The sequence below is a fragment of the Argopecten irradians genome, chromosome 4 (assembly GCF_041381155.1).
Source record: "Argopecten irradians isolate NY chromosome 4, Ai_NY, whole genome shotgun sequence".
NCBI lineage: Eukaryota > Metazoa > Mollusca > Bivalvia > Pectinida > Pectinidae > Argopecten > Argopecten irradians.
Window position 1 is genome coordinate 32,880,174 of NC_091137.1, and position 24,481 is coordinate 32,904,654.

At 33.7% G+C, this 24,481-nt stretch overlaps 1 protein-coding gene across 7 annotated transcripts in view; it reads left to right on the forward strand.

Moving 5' to 3' along the window:
• The first annotated feature begins 3,049 nt into the window (after window positions 1-3,049).
• Window positions 3,050-24,481, forward strand: part of LOC138321349 (pre-B-cell leukemia transcription factor 1-like) — a 47,673-nt gene continuing 26,241 nt past the window's right edge. Inside the window, exons 1-6 of one of the 7 annotated variants that reach the window (XM_069264978.1) lie at window positions 3,052-3,479; window positions 3,639-3,712; window positions 10,182-10,426; window positions 14,076-14,168; window positions 16,729-16,919; window positions 17,183-17,318. In XM_069264978.1, coding sequence (XP_069121079.1) covers window positions 3,280-3,479; window positions 3,639-3,712; window positions 10,182-10,426; window positions 14,076-14,168; window positions 16,729-16,919; window positions 17,183-17,318 — 939 coding nt within the window. In that variant the 5' untranslated portion in view covers window positions 3,052-3,279. Of the gene's footprint in view, window positions 3,486-3,638; window positions 3,713-10,181; window positions 10,427-14,075; window positions 14,169-16,728; window positions 16,920-17,182; window positions 17,319-24,481 lie in introns of all 7 variants that reach the window. The other 6 variants (XM_069264977.1, XM_069264981.1, XM_069264982.1 and 3 more) reach the window with 6 other exon arrangements.

Sequence of the window (24,481 nt, forward strand, 5' to 3'; positions counted from 1 at the left end):
ACTTTACACAAGGCACGTTAGATTTGTCGGAAGTTCTCTGATTTTATCCATAATGATGTGTACTTCTGGCGTTGACATCAAACGATAAATAGTAGGCTATACCTGTGATAGGGCATTGAACTGTATGTCTGATGAGTACATTTATTCAGTACAAGATTATCTTGTACTGAATAAATGTACTCATCAGACATTATCATCTGTTATTGAAATAAACTAGGCCGATATGCAACTGTGTTGGTAAAGCCTACTTTCACTTTACACTGATAAATACGTGTTGTATATCGTATGTCAAAAACCGTATTTAACTTAATCTCATCACACATGTATAACTTAATCTCATCACATGTATAACACAATAGAACCAGGTGATAGAACTTATAGTAATTACAGTCATAATTGAAGCAGAAACATATAGACATGTATATATGTTTCTGATTGAAGAAACCCCGTCCAAAGTTCGTTTCCGTAAATTCATTATCAGACATTATTGATAAACATAAAAAGGTATCCAACGATACAGGAATATATCGGAACTACACACTGTATCAGAGATTTAGATAGTATAATGGAACTATGTTAACTACGTTTTTAACTAACGAAGACCATCTGGCATTCATAAGCGGGCGAGTGTAAGAAACTGTCCAGCCAATGGGAGTGGAGTCAGTGTAAGATTGATTACAGTGACATAGATTAAACCTTAGTTAGGCTCAGGATTGTACAATTGAACGTTTGTGATTTTATTTTTAACTGATAATGAAAACCCGAAATAAACGTTATACCTCATATATATTAGTTGATTGAGACAAGGATTTACGTCCTTGAATGGGAATAGTCTAACTCCTACTGAGAGAGTGACTGTACTCAGTAGGTGGTGGTCATTATAGGTGACCATATATTGACCAGGTGAGGAGACTGCAACTGTGAAACCACATGTGACAGCTAAAACAATGAACAGGTGAGGAAAGGTCTGATTGGTGACCCAACCGAACTCATCTCCACCGAAAAAAACTAGCATGGTCCGGGATGAAACTGGAAATGTATCTGTTCCGTTTTCTCTCCAAGATGTTATTTACCTAAACTTTAAAAAAAAAATCCAAAATATCAGGACTATGTATCCGCAACATGATTTTGATTTGATGTTTTATATGCGAAGTGAAACATAAAGAAACCATGAGTAATATTTATCTTATATCCATTATATATCCTCCGTACATTAACAGTTTAAGTGAAAAATAAATTTTCTTCGATCTTCTCACATGTGACTTTTGATTCTGAAACAGTTCTAGCTGATCTATAGCCAAAATCATTTAAAAAAAATTACCAAAAGCACACATGGAATGGACATGAGAATTAGTTACATTTTATATATTTGGACTTCCACTGCCATCAGAATGTCCAAAGACCTTTTTTTTAGGTCTTTAGTGTGTAGATCAGTTAAACCATACTCTACATGTATGATTTTTACCGATTTGTAATTTTATACCTACACCCTAATACCACTATCTAGATCTATATAAACTGTATCTTACTCTTGAATCATCGTGTTTTCTACATTGTATCGTAAAGAGAACATGCGACATTCGGCTCATCAAGAACCAAAAAGCACTTTGGTGGTTTTTCTTCTTTGGGATAAGAGATATTGTACTCAAAAGCAATCTCCTTCAGGCATTTTTTTAATTTTTTTTATTTTATTATTTATGCACTACTTCAAAGATTAAAAGAGATTAAATGTATAAGAAGTAACATTTTTAAGACATTTTCTGAAATTGCCGCCTATCCTCTGAGGACCGAAATAACCAAATGCTATCGGTAGTGAGTAGGTAGCAAATAACACTTCCATACCAGAAAAAAAAGTTATGACGTTACATGTCCATGCACCTCATTAAATCACGAACATGTTTAGCAAATTGAAAGGGGAGTAACTGCGGTGGACTTGTTATTTACGGTCACATGTGCTGATTTGTAAATTATGAGATGTATTTATACATTACAAAATTTCAAAAATAATTTACGGTGATTGATAGAGAATACTTTCAAGCATGGTCGTGTATTTAATTTCTGCTGATGTATGCAAATATGAAGTTACACTACTTATATACCTGGATATGAATGATAAATAAAACCTTAGAAATATTGAACATGAAAAACCGCTACATTCATTTATGGAATGTAGTGCAATGTACATAGAGTATGCGCAGAATTGAAGGGGAGAATTTCAAAATATTGACAAATTGTTAGACTAATCAAGCAATCAAATTGAAATTGTATTAATTATATACATGGCATATTATAAGCACATGCTCACTCGGCAGGTCTTGTTTTGATCTGGCTACACTTAATAATCCAAACAAAGACCTGCTATCTAAATAAATTTAAATTGAGATTTTAAGTGTTACTTTCAGCTTTTCTTTTTCCTTTTCCCGGTCTTTGATTATTGATAGCAATATCAGATACACATACAAATATTTGATATGTGTTACTATATTGTTTCTAACAATCAGTATATACCGTTGCTCGCTCTTAAATAAATGCCATACCCGGCTTGTTTTCATAACTTGGTATATTCAAGGATTTAGAAATCCTTGGTTATTAAATAATAATATTAAAGACATGCTTCATGATTCTTGGTTTACTTTTAGTTAAAAGTTAATGCTTCGTTTTTAAAGTTCAAAAACTAAATATCCACATGGCCCCCGGTATTTAGATCAAATACGTGCATTGTAGTCTTTTTTAATTTTCAGATAAGTGTTATCTAAATTGCCCTTCAATATTATGGCCTCGGGATCCATATGAATTCACCTGTTTCACCTGTTAATTGGAATATAATTACCCCGTGAGGTGCTCGGTGGAATGCCAGGACCCCTACGGTGCCTCACAATTATTGTGTCTGCCTAATCAACATCTCTCCGAGCTGTCAATCTTCGTCAAGGGCGTGAAGAGTCGGTCACTAAATCCCACTTATTCATTGGTCAGTATTTATATCCGGATCGCAATCACCCACCGGAGATTGCCGAGTAGATACTTTGAGACATTTGATTGGTTCATGGCCCATAGACGGGAAAGAATCAACTTAGTTTCACGCTTGTCGAGCCGCCATTTCTGTTTTGAGGGAATTTGACTGGCAGTGTGTCGAAGCCCTCCCAACTTTACGGAACTGTTCAGGAATTTGTGCTTTATGGAAACTGTGACATACAATCGGATTATGTGTTTGGATTAACATCGCAATTAATTCCCATGTTTAAACGTCAGTGGAAGGAATAATTCCGTTGTGTCATTATCATGGACGATACACAAAGACTCGGCGTGATGCATCCGCAACAAGGAGCTGTTAGTATGTCGGGACCTGAAAATATGATTCAACAATATAATCTACAGCCTACGGGACAAGAACCTTCAGAACAACGAAAACAGGAAATTGGTGACATTTTACAACAAATAATGACGATAACTGACCAAAGTTTAGACGAAGCGCAAGCAAGGTGCCGGTACATGACATTACAGATATACCCCTTATGTGAAATTCTCAATTTCATCCCCTATTTACCATTACAGAAAGATACGCATGCATTTTTCTCGTAATTCTTCATGTCCCTGGAATATGCAAATTAATGATGTGCCTCTTCTTTATGATTTTTCAGAAAACACACGTTGAACTGTCATCGAATGAAACCAGCGTTATTCAGTGTATTATGCGAAATCAAAGAAAAAACGGGTGAGCTTAAGTTGTCTTCCCTTCAACTGATAATCTCGTAATACACAAGACCTTAGGTAGATGATGGTTGATTTTGTTTCCTTTTTACGCAATGGTATTAAAGGGTGCTAAATTGATAATCTGTTGTAAGTAAACGATGTGTATTACGATGAAAATGTTTGGGTTGTTACATATTGCAACTTTGTTGTTGTGTATTGCAACTTTGTTGTATAATGCAACATTGTTGTATTGCCTAAAACTTTGCATTTCAACTGACAACATTGTTTTACTTTGTATGTGTTTAAACTGATAATTTTGAATATGACAAATACCAAATATAGTATGTTTAATGTGGAATGAAGTAGGCATTTGCACATTTTTTCAACTGAATTTTAACACATTTTTTTTGCAAAATGTTAACACTGTCACATTAGATATTCCCTCTCCTATTTTTACAAGAACAAGTTCACTTTCTTATTGATACACAATGGTAATTTTGTCTATAGGGATTTTTTCAATCATCTAAAAATGTTTCAATAATTAGTTCATTGATAATAGAATGATCAATACAGAAATTGCTTATAAAAAAAAATTGTTGAGCTGACAATTTATAGCACTGTATGTAGAAATTCAACAAAAAATAATGTAAATGTTTCTAACGCATACATCTTTCTATATATATATTACGTAAAACATAAACAAAATACATGGAATTGACTCATAATATAAGCATTCAATTGATTATAGTTATGAATCAATTAAAGGTAACTGAGTTTGCATATTAATGTGTAAAAATTAAAATATACATATGATAAATTATGTGAATTATTTATGTATGGACATTGGACAATGTATACATGTGTACATGGGCTTTGACTTTTGAAGATTGGAATATGTATACATATATATAGTATGCAATGAAATTAACATCATCTGGAACATCTACTCAAGATGAAGTACTGTGAAAAATTTCTAAAAAAAGCAAATGATATAAGGCCATAAAAAAAATATGCTGTAACCTACCTCACAAAATCAGGAACTTTTTGGTACAAAAAATATTTCTATAAATCTAAGTTTCACAAAACCAATAATCTGCTAAAAGAACAAATCTGGAAATCAAATCCATGGTTTATATATAGCTGGCTGAAGTCTACTTCAGTTTTTTCTCTGCAAGAAACTTGGATGAAGAGAAAAAATATTACAAAAATAACCAAAAAAAAAACCTATCGACCCTTCATTTTTAAGGATGTTACCGGAAACAAGAATATTTTTTTATTTGGCCTAACTATAAAAAAAAATTTTGAATAAAAATCAGCTGAGATAATATAGTCAGTGATTTTTCAAGGTATTTTGGGAAAAAAGCTTTTGTTACAAATTAGGAATTTTTAATCGCAAAAAGAGCAGCTTCTGGAAAAGTTACCCATTACTGAACACAGTATTATAAGTGATTAGATATTGTAAAACAGTAAACTGTTTCATTTTATCAAAAGGTGACGACCATAACAATAGTTTCATAGGATTAAACAATGAGAGGAGAGCTTTTCGGGTTTTGTTTGTTTTTCAGAGATATGATTTGGGAATTTTTCATTGTAATTGGGAAAAAAATAGGGGGGTTTGGCATTGGGAATGGGGTCGTTTACCGACCCCAGTTATATAAGGAGAAAATCACTGATAGTACAGTTACACATACATCTTGTTTATGAAATGATGTCTTTACTCTTTGGAAATTAATACAGTATCTTACTGGTCTGGGCTTATTTTCTCTGGATTCCTTTGAATTTCCATATAATGGCTTATAACCTTTCATGAAAAACAAAAGAAACCTATTTAATCTTGTAGCTTGACAAAATGAATTGGAAAGGGAAATTGTTGATCTTTTATGACTCTTGTTATGTAGTAAAATTATTTATCTATTTTGAAAAAAAAAGAAATGTACAAATAGCAGAATTGATATCTAAATTTTGGAAATGGTTTAATCAAAATGTGAATATTTTAGTATGAATTGCATGGTTGTTTATGCTATATATTTTGTATTATTGCTGGAAGTGACAGATTGACAAGACACTGGACATATGAGTGACAGACATACAAAAATAGCTACTACTGTAGGAATACACATGTACTAGCAATTCAAGATTAACAAACATTGTACACCCCATCTTCTGACCCCATCTTCTGACATTGGGAAGGGTCAAATTTAGTCTCACAGTCAGAATATAAGAATCTTTTACTTACTTGCAAAATTAATCTATTGACATTATGTAAACCTTGAATATTTTCTATAAAACTCCCTGCAAAAATCCCAAATTCCCATATTCAAATAATTTTCGATAAATCATGATCAAGGAATCCGTCCAACAAAAATTCGGAAAACCCATATAATTCCACTCAGATAATATATTAATTTCATAGTATGGGACTCCCTACAATTTGAGGATTAATATTAATGATCTGGACTCCCCTAAAAATACCATGAAAACTTGTGTTACTTGCGCACCAGTGTACCTTTGCGCATGTACTTTTTTGGGCTGAAAATGCTGGGAAAAAATCTAATGTTGGTATATTTTACACATCAAAAAATTCTGGGAAAAACAATGCTCCTGGAACTCGTCATTTTGAACAAAGTATATTTCAATTTGGTAATCAGCTGAGCTGTCATTTGTAAACATTTCTGCCATAATGTCAAAGATGAATTCAGTTTTATTTGTTAGCATAAACTCTTGCATTATATGTTAAGGCTGAAAAACCAAATCGATTAGAAAGCCGAGTCTTGGAATTTTGCAATGGATGAAAAATAAAATAAAATTAAAAGCAATTAAAAGAATTTTAATTCTTCTGAGAAATTAAGAAACAATATATTCCACAAATATAACTGGATCCCATATGCTTTTGTCTACTGTTCATACCCAATAAAATCAAATATCTGTACTAATGTTTTACAGAGTAACTGGTATAATTTGATGTGCGACTACATTTGCTCATAGATACCAATTTTCGAACTGACAGAACAGCGTCAGGCCTTGTCTTGAAATTTTCTGATAATCCTGGTGGTTCCCTCCAAACTTTAATTATATAGTTAGAGATGGAGGGAAATGGATATTGATTTTACTGTAAGGCTGCTTTCTTAACTTCCTGTTTCACAGTCGGATTCTAGGTCAGCTGTCATGGAATTGATTTATGAAAACTTTGATAAGGGTTGCAGAATATTTTCTACTTTTTTACAGACATTTATATGGGAAAGCAACAACAAGCTTGCTAACAGTGGCTTGTAGATATTGTATCAAATGATAATTTTTTTAACACATACTTATCACTAGTACTATTGCAATCTTCTCAATTGGTATTAAAATCAATAACTGAAGGCAAAATTTCTGATTTCATGTAATATAAAATTGTTATTGACATGATTCCTTTCAATATAATAAAAAATATTGGCCCTTTATATTGAATATTACATAGATACATGTCCACTAAATACAATGGAATGGAAATAAGAGTTTGTGATATTAAAATGTTATTGAAGAAAAAATTTGATATGAAAATGTTCACAATTTTGAAGACATACCATGCTTGCAAGCAAATGAATGATTTATAGATTTCAGGTTATTTTTGTTTACATATATAACAGACAGTGTCATTTAAGTATATATATAGGTCAGGTTCAATTCAGGAGATGGTGCAATGCCATATTCAGAGAAAAGCCACCATCATCACCACAGTTGATTCGAACATTAAACCCAGAGATATAATTAGGCCTTGAGTTATAGTAGTTATATTGTTCACAACACTTTCCACTCAGTCATATCAATATTTTTGATGATAACTCTTACCACACATATTAAGTATTTCAATTTTACATATGAATCAACTTTGTAATCTTGAGATTTTTTTCCTATGCTGGAAATAATTGTCCATTGGAAGGATTTGTGGAACTGCTTTGGTAGGCGTACATGTCCAATTGTGGACGTCGTGTTCCAAATCTCTGGAGCTCTGACGGGTCGTTTGCTGCTAAATTGAGACCGTGTTTACTGGGACATGGGTTTTCACAGCGAACCAGTCTGTAGAGATGCTATTTCTTATTGATTAAATTTGGAAGAACTGGGAGTCTAATACGCAATAAAAGTCTGGATCTGGATCCAAGCAGCGTTTGACGAGAAGATGTGACAGTGATTGATGGCCACTGCGCTACACTTGTATTGATTTTGGGTGAACAGGGTTCTGAAACGAAGATTGAATTAAATTCATTTAATGTGAGTTACGAGTCTTATGTGTGCTGCTGATATAGTGTGGGGTGGCCGTGGTTTGTTATCGTCACGGATAAGGTGAACAAAATCTCTTGGTTATGAGAGTATCAATACAGACTTTACTTTTTTATTTAGAATCAATACCGTTACTTGGTGATTCAATCGAAAAGATATATCCTTATTTGCAGGATTTTTTCTAACACATTCCCGTGTCATTTTAAAAAAAATGGGTACACCAGGTATGTTTTTGGAATTGTAAAGTTTTAGATTTTAGAAAGGAGAAGATTATTGAGTAACACCTAGAAAATTCATATGTGATCATTGATCATATATCATAACTGCTTCTTTGCTTTTTCCTGTAATTATGTTTTTGTCAGTCTATTAATTATAACTGATTTAAATGTAATTTGGTTAAGTTAAATTGCATTGGTTGTAAGAATTAATGATGACTAGTTAAAAGGGGAACTACGATGGCTGTGGATATATATTCCAATAAGATGATGCCTTGCAATCAAAATCTCGTCCTAGCCTGACGTGGCATTAAACTTCACTAATTAAACGCTTCACTTTTATCAGGGAAAATGATATCAAAGAAGAAAATAACAATAGAAAGGAAAAACACGGTTATGAAATTTCATGTGATAGTACACCAGCACGACAGTTTTCTTATCTCTGGTGTATTCGTACAAAATTTGATGAATCAGGATGTCAAAACTAATGTCCTCCAATAGCTTTGGTTGAGTTGTCAAAATGAGGTTTCTGTCAAATCTCTGGTCATGGCTGGGTGAATGTCACGGTGTCAGAAATAAGAGGAGTTTGCACCTGTATTATACAGGTATTCAGACAATGTCCCATTTCAAGCAAAATCTACACGAAATTCAACATTAAGAGATGTTTATTTTATTTGCTATTCAATATATATATATATGCAGATCTTCAGAATTCATATCCTTATGATAATACAGGTTCCTGCACCATGGCCATGGTTTATCACATGATTTGCCAATATCAGAAAATTTACAAAATATCTATTGTATTGTTGGTGATGCATCTTGGTGTAGAGAAACTTAATAAAGCAATGTAAATGGTGTATTTATATGCTACGTCATACCTGTAATAGAGTCACACAACCGTTACCTGTAAACTTGTTGTCTATCAGCCAGGTGTGAACACATTATCATACCCATCAAACTTTTATTGGACCTGATAATGCTACCTCTGAAATGTAATGATGTGTAGAATAGTTTGTGTGAAAGAAACAGCCAAGTGGGACAACATTAACATGTTTATAGTTGTTATAACATATATTCACTGGAAATTTAAAGTGAGCCTTATAAGCTTTAATAATAAGTGCACGACTATGACTATATTGGCTGCATTTACAGGAGAATAAATCTGCTAAAACCAGGTATAAGGCCGACCGTGTAATATCACAAAAGTATAATATCCCTGACTAGTGAAGATTATCAAATAAGTGTAAGTTTTTAAGTTTAACATATTCATGTTTGTTAAAAAATAAGACTTGCAGAATTAATATATGCTTTCCTAAATTCAGACTATATACATTATTACAAAATTTCCTTGACCCTAGTCACTAGTCAATGGTCACAACTCCTGTTTGTTATTATAATTAGTAGGCCATGTTTTCTACTATTCACCTTAATTTTGATGACATAGATATGTCAGACCTTAGTCCAAATGTGTTCATAGCCTTTCAAAAGTCATTTTATATTAAAATGATGCCCAAGTTCAGCTCACGTTGACCAGTTTTGACCATTGAAATTATGGAAAAGCCCTGTGTAGATTAAGCACAGTTCTAAAAATAAATTCGGAAAGCGAGGCTGCGTGGTAATCAACACGGACATAGCCAGCTGGGAAGACGTTTTAGGATTCCTGTAATATAAAAAAATTTTGCATGCATAGCAATTGAGACAAGAAATTTAATTTTTCTATTTCATAAGAAATTATACTGGATATATCAACATAATTTCTACGGACTTTAGCCTTCCTTTGTCCGATTATTCACTTTAACCTTTGTACTTTGCCTTTTGACCTTTCATGACAGACTTGTTTGCGTTTATACTTACCTTTGTGTTTTGACCTTGTAATGATCTTTTTTGTTTATTTTATTGCATATGACCTTTACATTCTGCCTTGTGACCTTATGATGACTTTCACCTTGCATTGTGATCTTATGGCCTTCACATTTCACCTTCTGACCTTCTGATGACCTTTGTATGTTTCAGTACTGAGTATAAGGAACTCCCAGGAAGAGGAGCCGCCAGATCCCCAGCTGATGCGACTTGATAACATGTTAATAGCAGAGGGTGTGGCAGGGCCAGAAAAAGGGGGTGGGTCATCAGCGGCAGTAAATGCCACAGCGGCCGCTTCGGGTGGCCAACCAGACAGTGCCATAGAGCATTCAGATTACCGCGCCAAATTGGCACAAATTCGACAGATATACCACACAGAATTGGAGAAATACGAACAGGTGAACTTCACAGGCTTGTTTGTCTCTGCACCATGGGCAAAGGTAGCAGTGGACACCCTCTATAACATGGCTGCATTGGGAAATTGTGGTTCAAATATTTACCAGTTTGGTAAAAATATTATATTCAAAAATTTATTTGAAATTATTCCAAATGCATGCATGTTTTTTGGGTTTTCACAAAGAGGTAAAATATTATTGTTTCATAGCTTAATTTCCATCATTTCATAACTGAATTCCCAACAATATCCATATTGTTTTCTTTTTCATTTGTAATGGCATTTGGTGAAGCAGACTGAAAGAAAAGTCAATGATCAAACTTTTCAATAATAATACAATATGTAAAGCTTTAGTGAAGACAGAATTTAAAAGCTAAGTATTTTACCTCTGCTCTCTGTCTTGTTGAACTGCTGTGCTATATATACATATATGAAGCTGCTGTTGGTTTGTTTTCATGTTTTCCTTTCAGAAATCTTAATATGCATTTTTGTTTCTTATTTCAAGACAATTTTGATATTTTAGTAAGCCTAGCTAATTCTATGAAATGATCAGGGTAAATTCTAGGAAATCATGAAAGGGTTAAATTTAACTCATTCACCCCTGAAGACACATTTAGACTATTCTAAATCAAAGACTAGACCAGTTCATTATAAAACTTCAGGGGCAAATGAATTAAAATTTGATTAGTCTCCCAGTACATTAGCAATTTAGAGGCACAACGCTTTTGATACTTAGGTCACAATTTTATCCATGTGAAGATGTATGTCAGGTACCAAATTTAGATAAACTATGGCCTTTAACTTGACCTATGACCTACAGAAAAATCCTTGTACATACAGATTCTGTATATAGGTCATTAGTTCATTTAAGTGAAATACAGGTCACCATGACCTACTTTTATTGAAAAAAACGTTTTATGCTCTACACTTGTCAATGAAGCTTCCTATTTTGGTCATTGGATTAGAGACTTCTGTATTGCAATTTTAGAAGATTTCCATTGTACAAATAAAGTGATTGTTTCAATAGCGTGCATAATTCATTACCCAGAACTATATCTTCACTAAATCAACAATATATATATTCTGAATTAGATCTGATTATATTTACCTTGGACAATATCTTTTATATACAATCTGGACTAGATCTTGATTAATATATATACATCTGCTTTGTACTAGATCTGTTATTCTTCTGTATACATTTTGGACAAGATCAGAAATATATAGCCTGATGAATATATATTACATATAACCCAAGGCCTTAATCATATCTTTTATAAGTATATATCTTGGATAAGATCTATTGAATATATATATTTACCCTGGAATAGATATTATCTGGACTAGATATATATTTATATATAAAGTATATATGCACGTCTCACCTTGGATTTGGGTAAGTTGTTGTTACGAACTTTTCTGTTTCAGTCGAGACTTGAAAAGGAGGTGATGTGATGACACTGTGATGTATATGTATACTGAATGTTATTATAAACCTATAATATGAATTATATTTTTACTTTCAGATTCATTGATAAACTGAAATGTTGTGATGAAACATATATCATTAAAAAAATAGAATACATAATGACAGTTTTGTAAAATGGAGAAAAAAGACATATATGTTAATGATCTTGGATCAATTCTGTTTTTATCACATCATTTCAGATTACATATTGGAATATAACTATATTGTCATTGATTTTATGTTAATCAGAGTTAGCTGGGTGTTTTAAGATCAGTATATTTATGTATGATTCTATGACTTTACCTAAAGCTTATATGAGATCCTGATCAAAGTGTCACATGACTTATATTAGTACATTGTTTCCTAGTTGAATTTATTTACTCATGAACACTTTAAAAGGTTTTCTCTTAATTAATTTTCAAACATCTACAATTCATATAGATTGGAAATTTTGCATGAACATACAGTGGCCTGCCACCTGTTTCTTTTGTTTAAAAATAATTCTAATTTCTTTATAGATCCCATATTTTGTTTCTAGACTCGTGTGCTTGTTATGAAGCATGCAAAATCTTTAGATTAGTCTCTAAATTGGTCTGCTAGAACCCAGTGATTGATGTATTTATTAACACACGATCATTCAATGACGAAATGTTTGCAAGTTATTATCATTTGCTCTTGACATTTTTTAAAGGACTGAATACTCTATATAAATGCTATAAAAGTACAGCTTTCTCATAATTAAAAACAAAGAAAGATATTATTAAAGTATATAAATATGCCTACACAATTTGTAGATATATAGCAATATACTTATGTAATTAGACAGATAACAGAATGAAATCTCTTGGAGCGATTTAACCAGTGAAAGTGGATTGGGCTTCAATAAATTTAAGGAATAGGCTGACACAGTGTGTTCTGGGCCTACAAGATGTAGCCAACTATCGCCCATACATTCACATAACCTTCTGATTCTCTCAACCAAATTCAATTTAATTTGTTTAAAAAGTTGCATTGTACAACATGCTAGCGCTGAGTGGTAATGTTGCTGGTACCATAAATGTTAAACTGTCTTGCCTGCACAAAACCCTAGAGTTTCATGGAGGTTTTTATGATGAATGTAATTCACCGTCATTATTCAGGGAGAAATAAAGGAATTGCCATAGGGGTCTGTAAGTAGAAAACCCAATCACTTTTTGTAACATTTCGAAATTGGTTATATTGATATATATATATATTAACACTTTCATAAGTGCTGTTAATTGCAAACTTGCCAGCATTTGGGGGAAAAAACAAAAACAAAATTGGTTTTAAACATTACTTAGACATTTCACCAGTGGTTATGTATGTAAGCTGTGCTAGGTCTGAAGAAATAAAGCGACACATTTGATATTGTAAGTAGAGAAAAATTTGTTCTTTTAAATGGGGAAAAACCAGCCGAAATTACAATTTAATTACCAATTATCAAAAAAGATAGTTTAGATGCAAAAATTGAATTACTTATGTAAATGTAAGGTAATATTCAAAGTCTAATTTAAAGAGAACACGCATTAGCGATTTAATTCTTAATTTGGAAACATCAATTAAATTTATATCTCATCCATTGTTGATTTCTGGGAAGTGTGATAAAAAAAATTCCACTTGGTATATTTGTTGTCTATTGTCCGTTTATCATTTTCAGCCTTCTTTCCCTGTTATTATGATTATGTTATATTTTATAGCTGTGATCATTCATCAGACATGATTATATGGACCCTCTTCATCTACGGTAGCAACCCGTCAAACCCAAAACATAACCATATGCATGTATTGAATACAATGAAATTTCTTTGAAATTCAAATTAGAAAAGTTAATTTAATTTCTATGCTTCCTAATATGGAAATTTCTTATAATGGAACACAATAATACAAAAATAGAAAGAAGTTTTGTTTGAAAAAAAAATGAAATGGCTTCCCCATTAGGTGGTTGTGAACTTCTAGATGAGGTGTGTCCATTGCTCGTTACGTAACTCTTGACCGGACGGACATTTTAGTCATGCATGAGTTGTCTACCTTGATCGACGACTTGGTCATTGTCTGGAGACTGTATACTCCACTGTGTCCTCCACCTTCCAGTGCCCCCTTCTCGGCACTTTGATGTATACCACCTTTATTTGAATATGCCACCTTGCTTATTGTATAATTATAGAGCGATGGGTCAGAAATCAAAAACTCAGACTACGAGGCAAAACTCGCCCAGATTCGCCAGGTCTACCAAACCGAGTACGGAAAATATGAACAGGTTAGCGTCATTATGTCTTCTGGCAAAACTGTAATACATTAATACCACTACTCCACACTGTGACTGACTCCAGTATGTTTTTTTTGCCATGTTTTGTGTGTCTTTCTCCTTTACCTGTGTTGTCCTATCTCACCTATACTTAGTTTTTGGTCCCGGTCACATAATCATTCCTTCTGTTTTACTTTTTTTTTTTCCTAATTTCACTTTTCACTCTTTCCAACAATATTAACAAACTTGGGTGTTTCTAACGGGAAGTTTTGAATGTTTGTATTGTTATATATCGGCAATAAGAACTAACCAGTAGACTAGATTAGACACTAAATTTCTGGATGTTTTAACATGTATCTTAACAAATTCATCAACATGTCTCAGAATCAAAGTCATCAAACTCTTGTTTCCTAGGTGAACGACAAATGGATTATTCAAAATGTAATAGTTTACTGACAAGCAATGAAAAGCAGCTGATGATATTTGTAATTAATTATATGTTTTAAATAAATTTGAATTCTGAGATGTGTTTGTGACTTTTGGGCTATGTTTGTGTTTTAGAAAAACTGCCTTCATCATTAACAACATTGGTTCAAAAAGAGAAATAGAGTCTTGCATGAAGAATGTTACAACTATTCTGATTGGTCGGCTTTTAAATGATTAAATAAAGGTGTTTGATTGGTTAGTTTGGTACTGCTTTCTGTCTAATTAGATTTATTTGTTGGTGTTGACAGTATTTCTTTATTCTAATTTTGGGACAAGGTTTTACATTTTGTGCTTTAATTGTAATTAATAATATAGATAGTAGAAAGGTTTCTTGTTTTGTATTTGGAAACATGTGCTCTTCGAATACAACATTTATGGTCTTTGTTCTGTAAAAATGATAACCGATTCATAGCTATAGGTGGATATTTCATTTGTATGCTGTTTTCTGAAAATACAATTTCTTGTCTTTGTTATGTTGTGTTAAGTATATTTCCTAATTGAATATGTGCCTATGGATCAATCCAATTAAGAATTGTACTATAAATTGGTATTGATACAGTGTGTTGTAATTACTGGTCGGTATTGATTGGTCATTGCCTCCCATCTTCTGTAGTTCCAGTGTGTGTGTGGGGACCTTCGTTTACCTCTTGTTAAATCTCACCAAGTTGAAGAATTATAAAGTAAAACAAGGACAACTCAGATCAATATTTAATGCATGGAGTTTTAAGATTCTCTGTTCTGGCAATGAAATCGATATAAAACTTTATCTGCAGGCCGAGCTGATAACCTAGCTGTATTGGTTAGCTCTAGGCACAGGGATCAATGCTTGATTCATGAATATCGCTAGTTTCTAACATAACTGTGTAAGATTTAAACAGGGTTCACAACTGTTGAAACAGGGATTGGGAGTTTTCTATATGTAGCATTGAAACCTCATATAACTAGGAGTTGTCTTGTTTACTTTCAAATGAGATAGAAGGTAGAAATGTATTGTTGGTTGAGATAATAAAGATTTTACTTATAATATGTTTTGAAAGCATTACTCGAACATATCTGTAATTAAGATTTGGAGATTTTAACAAATAGTAGCCATTTTGTAATTGATAAAGTGTATTTACTTGAAATTATCTTAAGTAAAACTTCAGGGAATGGTTAAGATGTTTTGGAAGAAATGGAGAAACAAAAATATGGAAGGTTGTGAGGAAATATCAATTTTAACCTTGATGAACTGAAGGTCATTTGGAGACGGTTAGTGCTTAAATGTAGGACATACAGGTTTGATGGAAAATGTCATTTAGAAGAGGTCTTGTAGCTGAAGTACAAATTTAAGTTCAAATAAAAGAGTTTAATGTAATGTAGGAGCTGAAATTCCAATAGAAAAGTTGAAGGTCAGTTCAAGGCCATGAAATAGTTATATAAAGATGTTGTGTAGTGATGGACTGGAGATTTGTTTAAGTAGAAGAGGTTGTGTAGTCTGAGGTCTCATTGTGAAAGATGAATAAGGTCTTGTAGCTCAGGGTCAGGGTTCAACAGAAAAGTTCAAGGTCATATATATGTTACCTATTTAAAGAGGTCAGGAAAAGGTCAGATGAAAATGTTCTATGGGAGTGTCTCAGAATAATGAATGAGTTGGTAAGTGGTTGATAATAAGGTTTAAGGTATTCTATCTAAAAAAAAGTGCATGATTCCATATTACACAAAGAAGGTACTAGAGTCTGAAAATTAGGTGAACGTTTCAAGGTTTATTTCAACACGAGTAGAACATTTTGTAAAAGTTAAATGAAATACTGTTTATATTTCTGATTTCTTATCAATGCTTGCTTCTATCGCATGCTGTTATTAAGGCTTTATATGATCAGGATCAATTCATTATTTATTCAATGGTTAAATCTTCTTTATTTCATGATCGTGATAATGATGCATTTTCCTTTCTTATGACCAGACAGAACTTTGTCCATAGATTTGAACACTAAGGGACAGGTATGCTGGTTTGAATTGCACCAGTCAACATGTATTATGTTAAAACTTGTATCAAATGACGTTGTCATAATGGGGAATTCCCAATTTCTTTTCTTCATCCTTTCAGGCGTGTAATGAGTTTACAACACATGTTGTCAACCTTCTAAGAGAACAGAGTCGTACACGCCCTATTGCACCCAAAGAAATTGAGCGTATGGTTGGCATCATACGAAAAAAGTTTGCTGCCATCGAAATGCAGCTAAAGCAGAGTACATGTGAAGCTGTAATGATCCTAAGATCAAGGTTCCTGGATGCAAGGTACGGTCGCATGGAAAAAAATTCATGGGGGAGGGGGGGGTCAAATCGTTATGTATAAACTGAAAATTACGAAAAAGGCTTTGCTGAACCCTTCAGTAAGATAATAATGATGACAGGAAACTTTGTTTACAAATAAAATTTTGCTACAGGGTAGGAAAACTTATTTACCTTCAGTTTCAAGAGAATATTACATAGTGTTTAAACAAGATGCTTGAGTTTAGCTTGTAGTTCTGAAATTTTATGAATTATTTTTTCGTTTACAGGAGAAAAAGACGAAACTTCAGTAAGCAAGCTACAGAGGTGCTAAACGAGTACTTCTACTCACATTTAAGTAATCCCTACCCTAGTGAGGAGGCGAAGGAGGAGCTGGCACGCAAATGTGGCATTACAGTATCACAGGTAAGCCTTGTTATATTATATATATTGTGATAACATAGACACACACACAAAATTATACAGACTACTGCTCCTGAACTACTTGAGGGATTTCAACAAAACTTGGTGGCAATAATCCTAACACAGTGTAGATGTGCATAATCTATATCAGAACAAGACACTTCCATATTTTATCAGAGTTAACTGTTTATTCAAAAACGTGGGTGGGGTAGCTGGCCTCCTGGACGACAGTTCTATCGTCACACCTGCCTTGTGAATATAAGGTTGCTCAGAGTTGTTTGTATCGAGTGGAGAATAGTTGAGATGTAGCTCTGTAGGATGGTAGCTTTGTTCCTGCTTAGCACCAATGATATGTTTGAGTAACAAAACATTTGTTTGTTTTCAGTATAATGTAACTTCCATTGTAAGGCTTAATGTTATTCTGAATCTCTGAGTAAGCACCATGAAGTTACAAGTAGTTTCATGTTATCTCAATTCAGATTTAGTCAAAAATTTTGCAGCGCCTGAAACATGTACACAAGACTGGCATAATGCATACAAGGAAAGTCAGTGCTTCAATGACGTTAAATGTCGATAGGACAGATAGAACACTAAGTATTAACCTATACACCCCTGAAATCCATTATGAACTGTTCCAGACTTTGAATTAAAAAAGTTCAAATGGGTCTCCAGGGGTGAGAGGGTTAGATCTTTTTGTTATTTCCTCTTGGGATTAGGTATTGATTTTTATGTCATAACTTTGTAAGGGAAAATTACACCATATCCTCAAAAATTACTCATAATGGCGATATTCTTTCAAAAAGGAAAGGACTCGCAAGATTTTCAAAGAAATCGTGTACATATCTGAAGATATGTATGAAAAAAAATAGGGCCATCTTGTTTTCCGCCATCAAAATAAAACTTACTGTATTTAAATATCTTTATGCCTGTAGCGGGATAATTAGATATGCACGAGGAATTTTAAAGGTGTGATGAATTAGAGATTTTTGATGAGGAAGACCGCAAGCATCATTTTATAACATTGCTGGAGGGGCATGTGGAAAGATGAGAACAAACATATGCCATGAAAATCTCATAAATTACAAGTAGTACTTTTTATTTCAGAACGCTCGGAAGCTTTTAATTTTAGATTTACTACAATTTGTTGAGAGGGGAATTATTTCATGTATTGTGACTGGGGGCTGAATGACAAAAGGGTTACTAACATGTAGGAATCCCCCCAACCATGGCAGCCATGTTGTGTAGGAAACAAGGTCGTAGGTCAAATCTAGGATGTTGTCAGATTGTAAAATACTGAAAGTTCTGAGGGTTTATGATGTGCGTGTGATAATCTGTCAGGTAAAGGATTTTTTTTGCCTGATGCAGACAAAAATACCACACGATGGGATTCCCACCACCATATGTCTGGATTGACCTGGGCGGAAACAAGTTAATGTATTATATGAAAAGGAAATAACTCCTCATTTTGCTGGACATCTACTTGACTCATTTATGGTATTTTAAAGAAATAATCTTTATGGTTTTATAGTTTAATAGCTTTGATTAGTTTAATACCCTTCATAATTTAGGCTTGAAATAAACCTGAGTTATTGTCACTTATTGAACAAAAGTTCATCACCAAGAATGACAGGTTGTTCAGGATTTATTTTGATCACTGAAGTGGTTAAGATGTCTAGACATATTACCACAAGCCCTCCTGACCTCTTGGTATTGGGCAGTTACAAGGCACTGATGACTGGTCGGTGGGTTTGCGTCTGATACTCCGGCTTTCCTCCACCTCTTGGCCATTAAAATATACAAACCAAGTGATCTCTGGATATACTTGTGATTGAAGTAGTTTCTGTTATTTGGAATGAAATTTTGGTATAAACTATTTGAAACAATAAATTGTGTAGACTTTACAAGTGGATGATGACATATAATTATAAAAGTAAACCAAGACCTCATGATTAACTGGAGTTCTGGTTCATGATAAATCAAATCAATAAGTTGTTCAGACAAAGGATTTGCTGTGTTTGAGGTGGGAGGGTGTAGCCTGTTGTGTGTTGTTTAGTCTGTGTGTATGGTGCACTATTTAGACTGGCGAGAGGATCCTGTGGAGTGGCAGTTGTCTAGATAACATAGATATATGATCCTTTCCTTCACTGCTCTGATAACAATACAACTAAGCCCTGGCTTATCCACAGGCCCTTTAGATAGGCCTCCTCCAGTGAAATATATGTCTCTGGGAAAAAAATCATCAAAAAAGTATTAAAATAGGACAGAAAAGTTAAATTATACTGGTCTTCACTGACAATATACAGCTTTGTACATAGTGACTGTGTTTGATACTACAGTGAAAGTGTTCCAATATACCACTTGAACAAATAATCCACTCATTTGTACAAATCATAATATAATTGCACAGCATAGTAAAATATGCCTATTAAATTTTTCCTTTGTTCTTTTTATTGCTGTGTATTACTGTAATTACTTTTATTTTTATTTTTCTTTGTTTTTTAAAAAAATATGTGATTAAATATTCACAAGTTTCATTTTCCTTATGGTCCAAATATGACATAATCTTAAAAAATATGCCACTGAAATGTTGTGTGAATATACCATCAAATTTGTACAAATATGCCATAACCAACTTGTACAAAATTCTGATCACAATATTTGTACAATTTCTCCATTAAGTATATTGTACATAAGCAGTCACAAGTTTTATACATCGGAATATATCAGAAATCTGTAAATGTTACTGCAATCTAAGGGAGATCTGTTGTCACTGTGCCTGATAAATCCTTATTTATATTGATGAGAAATATATAGTGTAGATTTAGCCTGTGCCATCTCCCATACATCTCTTCTACCCAGAAGGAAGCAGATTTACCAGAATTTGTATCAATGCCATCCCTCAGGTACTTCCATGTATTGATTTAAGGCTGAGTAAAGCCGTGGATGTAGACTGGAGAGAACAAAATTTTTAAAAGAACTACATTATGCTGTAGCCGACTTTGGCTAGCTGGGAATGTGGGCTGCATGTGGGCTGGGTTGGGTTACTGTTCCCTCCTGGGATTTGGACATACTTGATGTATGTGTCACTGGCAGTACACCAGTCTACACCTGTGCCACCCCTTTTAGTGGTACCAGCCTCTCTACCACGGCCATTATTTATGGAGGAAAATGCCCCTCTAAAAAATTTCACCACATTTTTTTTTTTGAAAAGGCAAAAGATTTTTTTCATGTGCGTCATACATTTGCTTATCTGTTTTATGTGATTTAGGTGACAGGTAAGCTTAAGTGAACTTTTAATTCTCCCCACATTCCACTTCACCAGTTAGATGTATTGATTTTATTTCAAATCTAATGTGCAGCATTTTTAGTCCAGGATTACAACCACCCTACCTGTAGATATCTGTTTAAATTCTGTAGCTTTATATTCTAAATAAAATATAGCATTTGTTAACTCAGGCTGAATCGGTTAGAGAGAGTTTTATAAATAACCATGCGTTAAATGCATGTTTTATATATACTGGTTGATTATTTATAATTATGTTTAATACATTATGCCAGGTATTGGCAGGCATTTGTTGTATATTAATTGCAAAATTACAAGACAATAGCAAAGTTAAATGACCTGATGTGTATCATGTTTAATTCAATATTCGGAGGAGTTAATAAACGTTAACGGAGTTACATAGAATTACGAGGAAGTCTGTCTGTATACCCTATTGTATTATCACAGTTGGTACTTGAGCGGAATTAATATTTCATGCCTGGCAAAATGGAGTTTATTATCATGAATACACCCCCATGTAATTCCAAATGTATGGTGACACGCATTTTACACATGAGCGATTATCGTAAAGAGCTCTGGCGGAACCATCAAAAGGCTATAAACTTATCATTGTATGGCTCATTAGGTACGAAATGAGACAAAAAGTATTGGTTTTCAAGTGTTATCCTCAGGCTAGTGTAGGTTAATGGCCCTCCTTATCCACAAAGGTGTAACCCTCCCTATAACATGGCAGCCAGGGGTCATTTCATAAATATGGCCATCAGGGGTCATCTCACAACTAATCACTATATACTGTCCCCATCAATCTATTAAGAAACCATTAACATTGTGGTTGGATTTAAAGATTTGACTTGATGTGCTTTTGTTGAGGACTTTTCAACAGATGTAAACAGAAGTGACTTGTTGTGGATGTCAGGGGTGCTTATGTTTTCTTGAAAAAAGTTCTTGAAAAATGACAACATTTTAATAGGTTTTATGCTATAAATATCATGAATTCAAAATTAAAGGCTCCGGTGAATATTTCTTCTCAAACAAATTCCAGGAAAGATGATGAAAAAAATCACTTATTTTGAAAAATGATCCAAAAGTAATGATATGAAATCAGCAAAAAATTGAAGGAAATTATTTCAATCTAAAACCTAAACAATTTCAGTGAATTAGTTGATTCACATTTAAACCTTTCATGTTGCCTTAAGTTCCAATACCTTATGCAATCGAATGTGAGGAATATATGTACAGGATGTTTGGGTAATTTGGAGTCAAGGATCTCCAGTTAGTGTCGTTCTTCCATTCCTTTCACTGATCCATATCCTTTACACTTCAAAGCTTTGTAACACCGTAGCTGAATCCTGTATAAAGTTTAAGGTAAATTTGACAGTAATCAACTCTGTCATTTATGATCCTAGATTCTCTAGCTGCCAAATTGCAATGCAATCACTGCACAAATGCTGCTTTGCTGCTGCTCCTGTTTGGCACTTAGGTCTGGTTTCTTTTCTTTTTATATTGGCACATTTAGCTGAGGAATAGTAAACTGGATCACTCTTAAACTGTTCAGTCAAAACAACAGTAAAGTTGAGCACTGCTTTCCGTGACTCAGTGTACAGCTAAAATGTATTTTTAGAAAATGTGCAAAGTTTTGATTTTAATTGCAATGTTTTGAAATTGATGAACAATGAACGATAGTGTATTTGCAGAGAAAATGAATCTGGTCAAATTGGCTGACTTGGATAAAAATCCTTTCTTACCTGTGAAAATGTAGGTAAAAATGTATAGGATGGTGGCTCCAGATATTTTTCTTCAAGAGTGAGACTAGAAAAAAATCTCCGTATGTAATATATGTGGAATAGTGGTTTTGTTCTTTTTAAAAATCATCATGTCAGAATTTCAGCCCAAATTGGAGTAAATTGATTACCAACTTGAGTTAAATACAAATTTTCCTTGGATAACCAATATGCTATTATGCCAATTCTCCTTGATATCAGCATGTTGAGATAACTCCTGTGTGTATGATAATTGTATTATGTTTGACAGAGGACATTTTAGCATCTTGAAAGCATAATATAACCGGGATTTTAGAGAGCTTTACTTGGTCCCTTGGATGTTGAAATCTTGACTTTGAGATCCTTTGACATTTTGTTGAGATTAATTTATTACAATGGCCAATTTCACAGGGTGAATGCCAGTTTTTAATCAGACTTGATCTTCAATGGAACTCCAGACTTTGTCAGATTAGGTGTATCTGAATTGACCCTAGAAGTTAGAGAAAACTTCTGGCCAATGACCAGTCCCTGGGGTGCTGTAAATTGGCTTCCAACTGTGAAGGGACTTGCCTTTTGTGTAGAGCATATCTTGACATTGTTTCTTAATGACTATTTGAACATTTATACAAAATGGGGAGGATGACCTTCCAAATGGCCGTCCAGGTACTGACCACTGGCTATAGAGAAGAAAATGACCAGGTACAGAAGGTGTATTGTAAGGACCTGTAAAGGTCTGTGTGTTGATGGAATTTGACCTGCTCTTTTGATGATAATGATAGGTTTGTGGAAAGCTACAAACAAGCATGTCTGTCTCTCTGGATCTTATAGGAATGTACACACTGATAAATATGGTCACATTATCTTTGATTCACAATAACCTGTGATAGGTAGAACCTGCTGGTCAGTGGTGGAGTCTGTAACAGTCAGCACTACTGACATGTGTTGGAGGAGTAGCAGGTTGTAGATCATGGGGATATCACCAGTAAATGTATATCTGATCCTTAACCACATGCCCTCCCCTCCCCCTACATGTCAGAGAACATGGGGGAGGGGAAGTGACAGGAGGGGGTGGGGGTGATTGATGACTGTTGTGCCAATAGAAATGATTAACAAAATAGAATGGAAAATGTGTGGAAGTAGCTGGTACCTATCGAAAAAATTCAAATGGGTATAGGTTACACCTTAGACTGGCCATCAGACCCTATGTTGTTGATAAGACTTTTTCAGCAGAGTTCTTTACTAGATTATCTCCCCCTAGTTTAAAACTCTTGATTCAGGCATGTAGTAGAGACAAAAATAATAAAGCCGAATTTTAGTGCTTTTTCTAATATTCTAGAGAACGGTGGCCAGTCTAGTTACACCTCAACTAAAGGTAAAATGTTTAGGGAGAAAAGGGGGAGATTACTCTAAAGATAGACCTGTGACTGTGGAAAAAATGAACATGAGTGACTCTGAAGTTCATGATCAGTTGCCATCTGACGGAGCATTTGTGTATAGAGTTACAATAGTCCAGAGTTTCACCATTAGGTGTTAGGGTTCGAATCCCATGATTTGTCCTTGTTTTTCTATATACTCTAGTAATATAAAGATATGATATGAATACAAGTGTTATAAAAACAATAATAGTGTTTTCTCATAGCTACTAATAGAAATGAGTGTTAGACTAGTGCTTTGGTGCTTAGTTTTCGGCTACATATTTTAACTACCTGTTATCATAAGTTCAATAACCTATCAGTTCTCAAATAGATTTAGTGGTTTTAGTATTTTATTGTTATGAAATTTTCCCATTGTTTGAAAACATATTTGAAGAATTCCAAGAAACCAACAATAAATCATTAGCTATGTTTGATATGGGACAAAATAGATATTGAAATTTGAGGTGGGTTTTACATAAAATGTGTGCGTCTATGTAGAGATGGATAGGTTAGGAAGGACAAAGATTTTATCACTGGTATAGGTGATGTTGTGTATACATGTTATACACAAATAGACTAGCCATGCAAGAAAATAAACAGCACTTTTATAGTTTTGGGAAAAAATGTTATTATTCTTGCATTTAAATGTTTGTTTATATGCTTTATGAATAATTCATCAGGCCAGCGATGCCGAACGGACTGCTTGGA